Source organism: Acomys russatus, chromosome 20, assembly GCF_903995435.1.
Source record: "Acomys russatus chromosome 20, mAcoRus1.1, whole genome shotgun sequence".
NCBI classification, from domain to species: Eukaryota; Metazoa; Chordata; class Mammalia; order Rodentia; family Muridae; genus Acomys; species Acomys russatus.
In genome coordinates, this window is record NC_067156.1 from 31325455 (window position 1) to 31341272 (window position 15818).

The 15818-nt window shown below is 41.0% G+C and overlaps 1 protein-coding gene across 2 annotated transcripts in view; it reads left to right on the plus strand.

Annotated features, from left to right (window-relative positions):
• The first annotated feature begins 284 nt into the window (after positions 1-284).
• Stk32a (serine/threonine kinase 32A) overlaps positions 285-15818 on the plus strand; it is a 109251-nt gene continuing 93717 nt past the window's right edge. For both annotated transcript variants that reach the window (XM_051163632.1, XM_051163633.1), the window contains exons 1-2: positions 285-428; positions 4549-4696. In XM_051163632.1, the coding sequence (XP_051019589.1) occupies positions 4645-4696 (52 nt within the window). In that variant the 5' untranslated portion in view covers positions 285-428; positions 4549-4644. The remainder of the gene's footprint in view (positions 429-4548; positions 4697-15818) is intronic.

The following is a 15818-nucleotide window of genomic DNA, read 5'->3' on the forward strand; positions in this document are numbered from 1 at the left end:
TCTCAGCTTGCTAGAGATGGAGTCAGGGGCGGGCGGGGTGGCAAGCGGTCGGGCTCCCAGCAACGCCCTCCTGGGGAGCTCGTCCGCCACTCCCCCCCCCCCCCCCCCCCCGCCACCTCTCCGCCAGCGACACACAGTTCCCTGGAGACTGGCGCTGGTCCAGGCGACTGCCAGTCCGCTCTGTGGGAGGGCGCCGTCTGGGGACGCCCCTGGCGGGCTGCTTGGCGCACCCCTCCTTGCTCGCGACCAGCTCTCGCTGGGAAGCTGCGCGGCTGCGCTGGGTCCTGTCTGCAGCTGCAGGTGCCTGCGCCCAGCGCGCAATCCTGCTTGGCCAGTCCCTCAGCCACGTCCTGCTAGGCAGGTGTCTTCTGTCTCCATCGTTCCCGTGTTGTTAGCCCCTGCTTCTCGAATGGAAGCATCATTCTGAGGTGAGTGTAAAGGCTGGAGGAAGGATGCCAACTGGGTGAGTAGTGATTGTACATAGGACATCGCCCGGTGTGAAGAAGGGCACTGGTGGAAGAAGGGAAGCTGAGAAGTTCAAGGAAATGGTGACTCGCACAACCAGAGGGAGGATAGGAGCGACTTTAACCGCCCCCACCCCCACCCACCCCTGCCCCGGGCTCCTCCAGTTTCACAGCACCTCGGTCCCAAAGACTCCAAGAAATATTCTCCGGGTTGAAATGAATGAAGGGAAGTTTTCCCACTACCTTCTTTGATCTAGTTTCAGAGTAAGCTAGCATTGCGTTCCGCGCTTATCTTCGTCTTCACAAGGTCCTCTGGCTCCAAAGCTGAGGAGTTTGAACATTTTCACACAGAAAAGTAAAGTGTGCAGTGTGTGCAGTAGTCACACTGTGGATTGCTAGGCGGCACTTGAAAAGCATAGATCAGAGTTGTAAAGATATGCACGCTCATACTTAGATCTCAAAAATAGGATGGCTAATGAGCACAGCAAGACACTAGGTGCATCTCCTTTGTGTGTCCGGACGTCTTATTTTAAAACACATCTCCGTTTTAAAAGTATGGAGGTGTGTACAGATCCATGAGCTGTCTTTAGGAGGTGGGAAAAGTCAGTTTGTTTGGCTTGAGGGCTAATGTGGAAATGTCTATTTGCCAGTAACCTAAAAAACGGCGAAGCAAAGTTGAAAAATACAAACAATTCTTAACAGAGAATGTTGTTAACTTGAATGCTTCCCCTTTTTGTTCTTTCTCATGTTTCTAAATGTTTTCAATGTAAGCTGTTTTTAAATGCAAAAAAAAAAAAAAAAAAAAATCAGGACTGCACATCTTCTGGTAATGAAATCCACACAGCGCTGTCAGCTATTACAACATCCTTGCATCACACCTGGTGCTCCCCAATTCTAGAAGTCTCTAGGGAAACCGCTGCCCAGAGCATCCACCTGCTGACTAGTCCAAGGCTAACCACTTGAAATTCTGATATTAGAAAATTAGGTCATATTTAATAATCTGGTGATTATGGGGTCAGAGTAGAGTGTGAACTCTTGTCCTCTTCTGCTTAGGGCTCCCTTTCTGTGCAGAGCTGCTGCATCTGATGCTTGGCTAATGCCAAGGACTCTGAGACAGGAGGTCAGGAAGGGTAGAAGGGTTTTGTAGAAAAGAATCTTAACATTCCCTCTATTCTCTATTCAACAGAGTGGAAAGAATGAGTCACCATTTTCCTGCCAGAGAAAGGCCTGTTTCTCTCCAGTTATGAGAGAAACTTTTCTAATTTGGTTATGCATGGTATGGGGGGGGAGGGCAGAAAAAGTTAAAGAGAATTCTAAGCTACATTATGTGTGGTAGCTACCATGAGGGAAGGAAGTTTTACCTGCTCCCTTCGAAACATCCATGGCTATGGGTCCCTTTACATGTACTTTTCTCCCAGTGAATTTGCTGGCTGCGTAGTGGATAAAATTGCACCCCAGAATGGAAGTCTGAAATGTGGACAGACGTGATCATGTTCTCCCCCTTTCTCCATCTGACTTGACAGTGTGCAAGGTCAGTCCTTGGCACATCTTATGTGGTGGAAAGATGGGCTAGTTGAGAAAAGTGTAAGGTGTGCAGAGCAATACAAGACAGGTAGAGCTGCTGTGTGGTGTAAACGCAGGCGTTCCAGATTTTACATAGCCCAACTCTACACTGTTAAAAATCATTGTTCCTTAAAACGTATAGGACCAGTTATCTTTTCTTTTTTTTAAATTGCTGTTGGTTATGGAGACATTGCAATTTTTGTTCCTGGACTCCATGCTACAACAAAGCACAAGGGATATGTACCTCATTCTGCTTCCTAACTCTCCATCAAACACAATGTCCATCCTACATACTTTTCCTTCATTTGTTCTCTTGTTTAAAATGTTTTTGTTTTTGTTTTTGGGTTTTTTTTTATTTATATAATTATTTTATTCAGATTACGACTCAATTGTCATCCCATCACTTGTATCCTCCCATTCCTCCCTCCCTCCTGCTTTCACCCTATTCCCCTACCCTCAAGGTCTATGACCAAGGGGGACCCCACTATGTGGTCATAGTCTATCAAGTCTCATCTTGGTAGCCTGCTTATTCTTAACCTTTTTTTTAGACTTACACAGAGAGTAGTTCTCTCTTCTATCTTCCTGGGTCTCCGAAATCCCTCTGAGCACGCTTCAGCCACCAGTCACCACCTGCCCCAACCCTCTCCCCATTTAATGGGTCACTTCCTGATTGCTCAACTCTTTCTTTGCTCTACATTTAATGATTCTTTTTAAAGACCATAAGGCATTTTGCCAGCAGCTGGCATTTAGTTGGAAAAGTAGCAATTCCTTAATGGATCTTCCTTCTAAGTGAAGGCTCAACTTACATCTTTTCTAATGAGAAAATGAGCTTTTCTGCTATACCTAGTGGCTCCCCAAGTTCTTTTTAAAATAAATTATCCGTAAACCAGGCTCTCTTGAATACTTTCTCTAATTCTGCATCTAAATCTGTATTTCCTTCATGTGTTAAAAAATTCAAGGGGAAAAAGTAACAAAAGAAAACAAAAGGTCAACAAGTGTCAACAACTAAAAAATAATAATAATAAATGCTAAAGAAATACTAGTGAAAATAAACACTCATTCTTTGCACACTGTATATACTAAGTACTTAGTTACTGCACTTCTATTGCTTTACTATCTACATCTATGAGTCATATTTGTCCCAAGCATGATTTTTTTGAACTGTATAGCTGAGCTGAATTTAAAAAAAAAATTTTATTTATTTTTTTTTTTGTAAAATCCGACTCTTCTCCATTTCAGTAGTTCTAAAGATCCTTGGGCAGTGTCTCCACACAGCAGCAATTTCTTCATCTGACCACAAATGCATCTTTTAGATTAAGCTAGTGCCACCATTGTTCTCACAGTGCCCGAATGTCCTGTACCTGGTCTGGTTTGGGTCTTTTGTGGAGGTTTCCTGGCACTTAAAGGCATTCGAGCTTGTGACTCCTGAGGGATACTGTTATGTGCCCATTTTAGTGGCCAGAGGCTAAGTAGCTGTTTCAAGGCCATGACCATGCAGTTTTTAGGATTGGAAACCAGGCATTGCTTCTGCTTAATAGGATTGCAGGATAGCAAGAGTTTTTACCACTTGTGTTTTTAAAGGAATCAATGAATAAATGTCCATTTTAAAGGCACTTTCATCTCTCAGATACATAGTTTAACTTGAGGTTTAAGATGCACAGCAATTAATGAGCATGTGTATTATAAAAGGAACATATGTATTGTTTTAAATATGTATTTATGTTCATGTACTCAGTACATAAACTTGTATTAGAGCCTGTGCTAGCTCTGAGCATCTGCCCTCACCAAACTATTGAGGCTGAGGTAGGTAAATGGGAGTTAAAGGCTAGCCTCAGCTACATAAGGGAGTATGCCACTCAAACAAACATAATTTATACATGTCACATAAAGTGTGTATTAATATGATACAGCATAGGAGTCACATAATGTGAATATATAATGTTTATCGATATTCCATATATTTACAAAGAGTTAAATGTATGTGTCTTTCCTTTTGGGTTAAGAGCATTATCAAGTCCAAGTTTGGGAGAAGTAAAAATGTTTGGAGGAAGCCATCCACTTGCTAGTAAAGTCTAACCCAGTGTGGTGCCTTCCAGAGTGAGGGGAAAAAACAAGGCAACTTCATGCTTAAAAGTGAAGATTGTAAGACTGTTCTTGGTCACACAGCAAAAATGAAAACGTAAAGTTAGCCTATTTTCTTTAAAACATATGGGTTTCCTAAGATTATTTTTATTTTTATCTTGCAGTCACTTAACTGACCTCACCTTCACTTTTCCTTCCTACTTGGGGAAAGACTTTGCCTTTTTTCTACTTTATAAGCACAGGTTGATGACACTGTGCTGTGTGGCTTCTCCCATTGCCCCATGCACTGTCATTTCTAGTATCATAATTTTTAAGGACAGAAGTTTCTGCTACAGCAACACAAGTTAATGCTTTGTTACACTCTGCATTCAGGGTAATCTATCACATACTCTATTATAAGGATACCATTTCTTTGTTTCTTTCTCCCTTTTTTGTATAGACATCCAGCTACATTTCTGAGGCCTACATTGAACAGCAATGAGTGTTTCTCCCAGGGTACTGTAACTAGAGTGTCCAGGTCAGTGCAAACTTGACCATGGGAGCCAACACTTCAAGCAAAGCACCAGTGTTTGATGAAAATGAGGATGGTAAGAAATGGGCCATACTGGCATGTAAAAATGGAATTTTGGGAAATTCAAATATAAGCACATAGTTTCACACATAAGTATAAGCAGGGTCTATGGGGTATCTAAGGATAAAGGGGGAATGAAAATCAGCATGAAGTTCAAGGACCTTGGGTGTTGGTATCTAGATGTGTTGTTTGCTTTTTATGATGCCTTCGCCTTTGACAACTTTTTGTTTGTTTGTTTGTTTGTTTTGAGACAGTGTTTCTCTGTGTAGCCTTGACTGTTCTGGACTTTCTTTGTTCACCAGGCTAGCCTCAAACTCACAGGGATCCTCCTGAGATTACAAGCATAAGCCACTGAGACTGGCTTTTGGCAATTTTCTAAATCACTGCTATACCTAATGTCTCCTGTGCTCCACAGAGAGCTGTGGCCCATGGTAGATGGTTATATGATGTGCGTGTTTCTTACGCTGTTTCTTTGACAGTTGAAGTTACTGCCATTGCATACTTTTATAAAAAAATTTCATGTAGGTGATAACTGCTCCTCGTAATATTATACAGCTGAGTTCTAAAAACTAGATGCCTTCTGAATTTCTGACTGTCATGCCTCTGCACCCCAGACATTTTACAGTCGAGGGGGGGGGTCATAGTGAGACTAATTGGTTTCATTGAGGAAAAGGGAAACATTAAAGGTTAATTAAGGTTCATTAGGGGGCCGGGTCCAGAGTAACTTCTAGGGAGCTCTGCTAATTGCACCAGAAAGGAGAAGGATGGACTGGAATTTCAGGATGCTTGCAACCTACTCTACTGCCAGCTATCTGTTAAGATCAAGAAACGTGTCTACTCTTCTAACTTTGGCCTTCACTTCAGTAAAGTGAAGAGGTCCAACAGAACCTCAAAGGTTCTTTCCAGCTCAAAACCCATCGTTTTGCTGCATCACACGGCTACCTCTGGACCACTGAGGAAAGTTGGCTATATTAGACTACGAGCTTGATCTTTAAAACAGAGGCAGATCCTGCAGCATGCACATGCTTCTCCTCTAGCTCCTTGGAAGCACAGGGCCAGGGCACTGGCTCCGACTGCCTCCTTCCATCTCTAGAGTGGTACTCATCCCCTCATAGCTCTGCGTAGCCAGTCTCCAGCTGTGGAGAGAGAAAGTCAGGAAGATGTACTCATTCCTTTAAGGGTTTGATCCGGTCTGACACTTGGATTCACACGCACATATGTCAATCTTAAGATAGCCTGGAAAATGCAGTTCTAAAAATAAGGTCTTCTTACAAGATGGGGGATAACTTGAAGTTTGTCATGGATGGGAAACCACTATGTGTGCTGTGGCTGATGGACACATCCTGGTATTGAATTATTTGGTTGTGAACACTGAGATCCAGAATATGCTTTGCTTCAGATAGCAAAGCTCTTTTCTGTCAGCATAGGAACATCATCTCTACTGTCTCTAGAAAATATTCCCCAGGGACAAAATGAATTGCATAACTGGAAAGATCGCAAACTTCTTGTTGCTATTTTTGACGTCTTCCTTTGTTTTATCAGGTAGTTTAAGGGAAGCTCTAAGCTCTAGAGAATAGCAATGCTAGGTGACTCTCCCATCTGTAAAGTGGAAAGATGGGTAGGCTGGCTTTTCATGTGGTTCCCTATGCTCTCCATGCATGAGGAAGGTCTCCATGGTAAACAGAATGAGAAAATGGACATCAACTTCATCCTTAAGTTGTTAGGAATATTACATCATCTGAAAATAGGGGATCGTGATGATGAGAAAGAAAGTACAGGCCTTCTCTCTTATGGGGTGCCAGATATATATAATGATCTGGTACATTTTATAACTGTCTTTAAATGGTTTTAAAAACAATAAACTTAGATTAGAGAGTTAGGTTTAAGTTAGCCTAGGACAGCCAAGGCTACACAGAGAAACCCTGTCTTGAAAAAACAATAACAACAACAACAACAAAATCCGGTAGACCTTGACATCTCCTAGATGTTCTCTTTTTGCTGTTCTCTCCTGATAGCAACTTACAACAACTCCCATAAGGGAGCCATCTAAAATGAACACAGTATCTGTGCTTCCCAGAGGGGTTAGGCTCCCAGCTCATTTACATAAGTGGCTAGCAGTGAAAGGCAAGTTCATCTACTGCCAGTTCATCTAAGGCACAACTTGTGCATTGTGACCCCTTTGGGGGATCAAACAACCTTTTTACAGGGGTCACTTAAGACCATCCTGTATATCATGTATTTGTATTATGATTCATAACTGTAGCAAAATTACAGTCATGAAATAGCCACCCAGTGATTTTATGGTTGGGGGTCACCACATGAGGAAATGCATTAAAGAGTCGGCCCAGCCCTAGGAAGGAGGAGAACTGCTCCTCCCCTGTGAGCCTGTCCCTTTGCTGGATGCAGAGAACTGAGGAAGAAAGGAGTCAGGCCTTTGTTCTTCCTCTCAATGCCTGTAACCAAAAGACAGAGGGCAAACATCTGTCAAGAACACAGATCTGAGAAGTTTACCAAGGAAAAGGCTCTGAGTGATCTTGGGGACAATACGACAGTGAGCAAAGGGGCTGGAAGAAGCCATCTATACAAAGGCCTCAGAGGGATAGTTCAAGCACAGGAAAGAGCAACTCCGAAGCTGTGAGAATTACAATGTGGGAGTTCACACTCACTCACCTGCATCATAAGTCTTTGGCACAGATGAGTTTGTACGAGAGATTACACTTATTTCCCTTATTAATTTATCCCTGTTAAGATCATTAAATTCTGAGTAAGAAAGGCAAGCTACTCTGATGAAATTACTTTGTTACTTGTGTGGTGTTTGTGCGTGTTCAAGTATGTGGGTGTGGAGGGCAGATGTTGGCCTTGAGTACGTGCCTCAATCCCATCTCTACCTCATAGTTTTGAGACAAGGTCTCTCAATGAACTTGCAGTTTCGGCTAGACTGTCTGACCAGCAAGCCCCCAGAATCTGCCTGTCTCTTCTCATCCCCCCCCCCAGCCCCATCCTGGGATTGCAGCCATGATCTGCTTTTACTTGGGCTCTGGGAATCTGAGCTCCAGTGTTCATGCTAGTGTAGCAAGCATTTTACTCACTGAGCCATCGCCCCTGCCTCTGGTTGTTTGTTAATAAATCCTCTGAGGTTCATTTAGCTCTTTGTGCAGCTGTGAACTGAGCACAAACTAAGGTTGCATTTGATCAGCAACAACAACAGCAGCAGCAGCAGCAGAATCACTGGCCAATCAAAGAACACTAATATCTATGCCATATTTATATCTGTATTTATGTATAAGTAATCAAACTGGGCCAGAATCTAGAGCACCAAATGAGCCAATTTAATTACTTAAAAGTATTGCAGAGAAGAATCCTTTAATGTGATGGGGGGGGGGGAAAGTATTTAGCATTTCCTTTAAGTGATGTAACCGTCCCAATATATGGAGTCGACAAGAATATTGAATAGTTTTCTCAGACGATGTTTTAAGAGTTATTGCTCACAGAAAAGTAGAGTTGTTCACTTTGAGGGGACAAGATGAACTGTTACTAGAAGTCCCTGAGGTGAGCCCTCCAAGCTAGCGTTCATCCTAACACCAACATATTCTGGTGGCCTGTGATAGTGATGGCCCATCTGACCTCTGATATTGAAAACACCATTCTGTTCATTGTGAAGGTTGATCTTTGATGAATCAAACTGTTAAGAGAATAAAGTTTTGCTTATTTAGTCCCCTTTTTTTTTCTTACAAAGCAAATCTTTTTGCTTTTGTTTTTTTGTTTTGTTTTGTTTTGTTTTTGTTTTTGAAACAGGGTTTCCCTGTGTAGCCTTGGCTGACCTGGACTCACTCAGTAGACCAGGCTGGCCTCGAACTCACAGAGGCCTGCTTGCCTCTGTCTCCCATGTGCTGAGATTAAAGGCGTGCGCTGCTGCTGCCACCCAGCATTGTAAAGCAAATCTTAAGTGCTTGGCCCACCTTCTTGGGTAACTGTGTGGCTTAAGTAAAATGACGCAAGTACAGCAGATGTTCTGCATAAGGTGACCACACAATTAATGATAATTAGTAGCAGCATTTATTAGCGCCAGAGTTTCCTAGCATGAGCTCCTTGAAGTCCTTCAGTTTCTTGATACAAATAGATGAGATGTGACAGCAGATGCCACAGTCAGTGTGGCAGACTAGTGACCCTCGTAACTGAGCTGGATTGACAGAGCGAGTATAGGACTTTATAAGTGCTGCACAGAGCTCCGTAAGCCAACCATGGGCTCGCATTTGGCTTGCCTTTCATCTCCCTGAGATGATGTTTTCTTTTTTTTTTTTTTTCCTTTCTTTTTTCTCTTTTAATCCCAAAGTGACTATTCAAGTAACAGACAAGTGTTCACCACACCTAATGACTGTACGTACACATATGCTGAGAAACTAATGCAAAGAAACCGAATGCAAGTGACTTTGTTTGTAATGTTTGCTTTGTTGTTTGATCTGCCGTAGTTCATGTATCTGAGTGCAGTGGTTTGGTTTAGTTTTCTTGGTTGTGGTGGCATTGCCCATTTGTTCTCTTTGTTTCCATAAATTAGTATTTTAAACGTTGAAAAGTTGCATAAATTTAACAAGAAGAGGGTTTCTTGCCGTGGTTATGGGTAGCAATGTGTCTCCCGGCATTACAGAGAACAGAGAGGTGAAAAGTTGGTTTAGTTAGGCCAAGAGGCAGCCCCCTTTTGGACCTAAGCTAAAGAAAATTGGCCTTAGGTTAAAAAGTTTCTCTAAAGAGTTCATCAATGCCCTGAGTTTGCAGAGGGAGTTCAATTGCTGCATTCTGCTTTGGACTTGGTGAAAACTCAATGTTCTTTCGTTTGGCAACAGGATATGTGACTATTTCCTGTTTCCAGCATCTTCTTCAGTGACAGAGGCAATGGGGGTTCTTCAATCATTGGGCCAAGAAAACTGGCCACAGATTTGCAACCCAAAAGAAATGGGAGGCTTGCTGAACTGATTCCAGCTAGGAAGGACTTTAGAATCTGCTGGTATTTAAACACCCATGCAGTGCAAGCTTCTATCCAAGAGGGAAGGTCAATGAATTGCAGATTCTCCCCTTCAGACTGGAGTAGAACAATGCTACTTTATGTTATAGTTATATTTATTATTTTATATTGGAATGATTAGAGAAGTTAAAGGAAATTTCCCTCAGGAGAATTAGCTTATTCAATTACATGTATCATCTTTGGGAGGCTACTATTCAGTCCATTCCTTTGTCAGAAATAAGTCCAAGTGCTTGTGGAAACATTTTTAATTTGGAAGCTCTTTATTTCTCCATGGAAAAGTGAAGGGGCAATAGACCAGAAAGTCAAGAAAACAGATTTACTTCAAAGTTGGAGCTAGCACTGTGCACTTGAGTGTTGCGGGCAATCAAAAACACATTCAAGAGAATTTATTCAAATTGGGGGAGGTAGCACCTTGCCTTTAGTGATTCACACTCTTATTAGTATATGAAAGGTTCAGACATGGCCTCTAGTATTAACATCTCAGTCTTCTTGAGATTTTATGATACACTTCAAAATTAAACCATTACTTCTGGGGAAACGTTTAAATATTTCGTGACACAAAATATCCTGTGTGTTCTCTTGAAGACATCTTTTCATGCCATTTTCCCCTTCTGGTTGAATAAGAGCAGATTCTATTTGAAATATTTGTAATACAATTTGTAGAAACATAATAGGGTTTTCATATTACATATGAAGAGTGATTGCTATTTCCTAAGTACTCTTCATGTGTTCTTCATTGCAGCATGGCTCAGGGTTACTGAGGTTAATGAGGAAAACACAAGCTGACTTAGTTTAAGTCTGGGATGTTGGATTATTTGTTTGAAGTAAGAGCTGGATTTATTTTTTTTTAATTTGTTTTTATGATGATTTTATTATCAAGAATAATTTATGAACACATGAAAGCGAAGCAGTTGCTGATGATAACCTTTTTATTGACATATCCAAAAGTAGATTTTTAAATTTTTCAACTTATAAGTTTAACTAAAGATTTGGGACAAAAGTCTTAGCCTTAGAAATTCCAGGAAAACTATGCTAGATGTGGTTCTAAAATATCAACCAAAGAGGTGACTAGTTGTGTAAACCAGAAAGAAATTTAACCAAGGTGTGTTGAGAAAAGGAACATACAACAGGGCCCAATGACTCCAAGTTTGTCTTTAGGAATTCATATGAGCTCTGGGTATAAGAAAAGAGAGGATTGGGATGATGGTGCCAGGGGTATGCATAATTAAGTAGTGTTGATTAATATGCCTGGTTGACCACGAGGAGGATGGTCATAACTTGAGGGGAGCTATCTGGTCCCCCATGAAGTGATTCTATCTGCTTCTGGCTGTAGCCTCTCCATCACAGATACTACCCATCCTTTGGTAGGTGGCCCATCTTTCAGGTTGCTTGAGGCTACATTCAGTGACCAGCCACAATGCTGTTTATTGATCAGCATGGTTTCTGGTATCAACACAGAGCCAGAGAGGGCCAAGGTGAACTGGTTAGGCTAAGTGATCAGCTCCTGCTTCAGAACCCACACGGTGGGGAAAAACTGACTCGGTAAGCCTGTGATAATATGCAGATGGTCTTCAATGAATGTGTGTATGAGCCTTCCTGGAAAGTGATGTGTTGATCTTTGGCTTGCACATATAGTGTTCATTATAGTGACAATTATTAGCCTTCAATTTGTGGGTTTATGTATTACGAGTGATTTCAACTGTGCATAGCCACGGAACCACTTGTGGCAGTTTCATGTAGAAAGACAAGCATTAAGAATCCAGCGATGGAGCCAAGCATTGTGGCACATGCTTGTAATCCCAGCACTTGGGGAAGCAGAGGCAGGTAGATCTCTGTGAGTTCGAGGCCTGTCTGGTCTATAAAGAGAAATCGGGACACTCAAGGCTACACAGAGAAACCCTGTCATGAAAAAAAGAAAAAGAAAGAAAAGAACAGAATCCAATGATGGAATACTATACCTGTCATGAGACATGACAGTGAAACAAAATAGCTAGCACATAAAGATTGGAAAATTCAGGGTTATAGATTTGGAATTTAACTAGCCAACACAGACTTTACTTTTCTTTTTTAACTATTATTTATCTCCTTCCCAGAGACATATTTACAGTAAAATAAATAAAATTAAACTTGTTTCCTATTTGAGGAATCTGCATCATTTTGTTTTTAAATTTGTTTGTGAGACTAATTTAACACAAGATTTGGCAAACTTTTCTGTAATGGCCAGACTGTAAATAGTGTATGCTTTGTAGGCAATATGAACAGCCTCCATCACAGCCAGTCAGCCCTGTCATTGATAGATAACATGACAAATACAGCCTCCACCAATAAAACTTTTCAGACAGTGAAATTTGACTTTTCGAATATTTTCAGTTGCTCTCAAATAGTGTTCTTTGATGTTTTTTAACTAGTCAATTACAATGCGAAAGTGATTGTTAGTTCATGGAATATATGAAAATAGATGTGGGCTAAGTTTGGTGCAGGAATTATACTGCGCCCATTTTGTTCTCTAGTAATGTGCAGGCATTTATAACATACTTTGGGAAACTTTCTGAATCCACAACCAAATCTTCTGGATTCAACTGGGGCAAAGAGGCCGGACTCTGTTCTTTAATAATAATCCAGTCCTTACTATCTCTCATTTATACCACCTCTAAGACCCAGTGGGATTGCTTTGAACAATAATCTAGTGTTTGGAAAGGTAATATTTTGTAAATTGGGAGACGATTAGATGATAGATAGACAGACAGATGCATAGACAGACAGACAGACAGATAGATAGATACACATAGATGCATGCATGAATACATATAAACATAGTTTAGTGACTCCAATAAATAATTCAAGTAAATAAATACAACCTGTATTGCACTTGAAATATGACTAAAGCAGAATTTGTTTCCCCAAACGGACATAGATTCAGTTGAAGGCCATTTAAAAATTCAAGATAGTGATCCTTCATTTTGCCTCACTGTCCTACTTTGTGGTTTCTTTTACAGTGTCAATGCTCATCTGACATCCAAATAAATTTATGAATTGGGGCCCAGGCAGTAGAATATAAAAATCTTGGTGCCATAAAAAACTTTTGCTTCATCTTGGCACCAGTAATGGGTCACAGCAAATTCCAGACTTCCTGGGGCACCCTGTCTCATAAAAGGAAGGGCTGACAGTGAACACAGTGGCCAGCATTTACCCTGGAGGCCACAGCTCTGGAGAAACTCCACTGCCTTAAAAATGGAGTCATTTTTTCACTCGTGAATCATATGCAACAGGCTGGATAACCTGCACTTGTCCATTTACCAGTACCAAGCTGTCCGTGAGCCACATTCTCAGACACTTCCTGTGGACGAGTGCCAAACCAACCAGGTTTTGTTTGCATAAAATGAGAAAATTAATATAAGGTAATAAGTTTCTCATCAAGCTAAACCTATTTAAAAATTTTAATTCTGTTTAGGTCCGTGTTGTTGTGTTTGTAGCATTTGAAGGTTGCAAAATGGAAATTATGTTTTTGTAGTGAGAACTTAGGTAAGTGATTTGCCTCTGGCCTGTTTTCTCATATATAAAAGGAACCAGATCATAGTGTCTGCCTCATGTAGTTTTGGGGGAGTGTGGGAGTGTGAAGTGTTTGACTAATGCCAGGTGCATAATAATAAACATTACTCATTTTCATTGTAATTATCAGAACTATAGCTGTCAGTGCTTTTTCTCAGTAAGTTAAAAAAAAAAAAAGTCACTTAGTGTTGGTTTCCCTTTTGTCCCTTAGATTTTTTTTTTTTTTTTTTTTTTTTTTTTAGGAAGGAAGAATAGTAGAAGGTTTTCTAATCTATAAAATTCAAAGTTACATCAGGAGTTTTATGTGTAACTGGCATGAATTCCCCTAAAAAACTGAGTTGGAGAAAATAAAAAAAAAAAAATGATCTGCTTTCACTGGGACCATTGTCATCATGTAAGTGCCAGGTGACAGTGTCTGGACGAACGTAGTGGCTGCAGATGGGTTTTAAAGAAACTTTGAAAGCTTAAAGGACATCCATTTTCTCCATAAAACAATTAGAAGTTAGTGGTATTTTGAATATGCAGTAAGATGGAAATGATAAAGAAAAAGGGGGATCCTGGGTCTGTGCTTGAGAGGAGTGGGCACCGGGAGCTCAGGACACAGAGGCCCTCATGAGCTCTCTTCAAATCTGGCATTGTCACGTTGTATGGATTGCTTCCATCAGCCTGGCTTTATAAGCAAATCTGTGGGAACATTTTCTTGGTTAATGATTACCATGAGAGGGCCCGATACACAGCAGGTGGTCCCACCCTTAGGCAGTGGTCCTGCTGTTGTATAAGAAAGCAGGCTGAGCAAGCTGTGGAGAGTTAAACCAGTAAGCAGTGTTTCTCCAGCTCTGTTTCTCTTTCTGCCTTTCGCTCCTGGTCTGACTTTTCTCTATTATTGTCCATTCCATGGAAATAAAAGACAAATAAAATAATCCCTTTCCGCCCAAGCTGGTTTTAGCCACTGGAAGCAAACTAAGAGACAACTAGAAGACTAGATCTGAGTGCCCAGTAATGAGTACAAACTCTGGGCTCAAAGTTGAGCAAGAGTTTCATTCTTTATAGTCTGATGGGTCTTCATTGAGGGAGGGTGGGGATGGACCCTTGGCTTACATCTTCCTATTATCCCTGTTAGGAATAGGCGTTGGCTTCTCATTGGAAACCAAGAGTTCTGCCAGGTCCTATCAATACTAAGTGTCTGTGTACTGATTCAAAGGTGACTGATGTGTGAGAGCCACCAGGACATCCCTAGACAGGGCATCATAATGACTCACCACTCCAAGACAGCAGTTTACCTGGTGGGTTCCTGTGTCTTGGGTTCCCAACCAGTCCTCTTTCTAAATCTAGATACTCAGGAGAGTTCAGATAAGAAACATAAGAATCCACTAGAAGCCAGGCATAGTGGCACACTCCTTTAATCCCAGCACTCCGGAGGCAGAGGCAGGTGGATCACAAGGCAACCCTGTTTACAAAGTGAGTCTAGAACAGCCAACGCTACACAGAGAAACCTTGCTTTGGGAAAAAAAAAAAAAAAAAAAAAAAAAAAAAAAAAGAATCTATTAGAAACAAGTAGCATTCTTGTTAGGGGTGTTGGTAGAGATAGCCAATATTCATAATGTATTTTATCATCAGAGCAGCCTGCAATGTAAACACACATGGCCTGAACTGGCCTGAAATCAGATGTCTACAGCAGATTCTGAGCAGTTATTTCAGCTCCCTGGTTGTATAGGCAGAGAGAAATGGCAAAATTAAATAAGCTGACTTGGAGGATCGCTCTTCAACTTGCTCTGACTCCTGCCCTCAAAGAGTTGTGTGCAGCTTCGTTTCCACGGTTCCGCCAGTAAGTCACAGCCATGCCTCAGGGACTAGATTGTGGCAAATTGGAGGGTCTTCTCTGAGATCTGTGGTGGAGCTACTCTTGGGGTCTGCTTACCTATCTTTAGTCACTTTGATTCTAAGCGTTGTTTCAGCAGCTTTCATCCTGTATGCCCCTTTGCTCTCCCTAAAATATGGTCTGTTTTTCTGGGGACTCATATTGTTAAAAACCCATTATAGCTTCTTTCTTTTTTTAAACATAGTTTATTAATTTATTCATATTACATCTCATATAAAACATCTTTAACCTTGAAAAAACTTTGTTGCAGGAAGGAAAGAAAGGAATATCTTCTATGGTTGAGAATTCAAATCACTTACATATAATACTTAGTATTTAAATAAATTTAGCTGGTTTATTTATATAGGATTAAGTATAAATATAAAAATGGTTTAGAAATAAGTATAATCTGTATTTTAGTAAACATGATTAACATGAATTTTAAAAATTTATGGATGTTTTTATGCCATTTATTAAAGAGAGAGTTAGTTTAGGATTTTAAAGTGGAAGAGTACACATTGCACGAAATTGGTGTACACTTCAGTAGCATTAAGCAGTCCTAATGGTCCACAGCCACTCCCACCATTCATCTCCAGAGCCTTCTTCCTTTCCAATGAGAAACAAGATATCCATTGAGCAATAACTCAGGTCCTTCTGCCTTCCCTCCTAGAAACTCTTTCTGCATGTGCCCTGTGAACGTGGGCGTTCTCG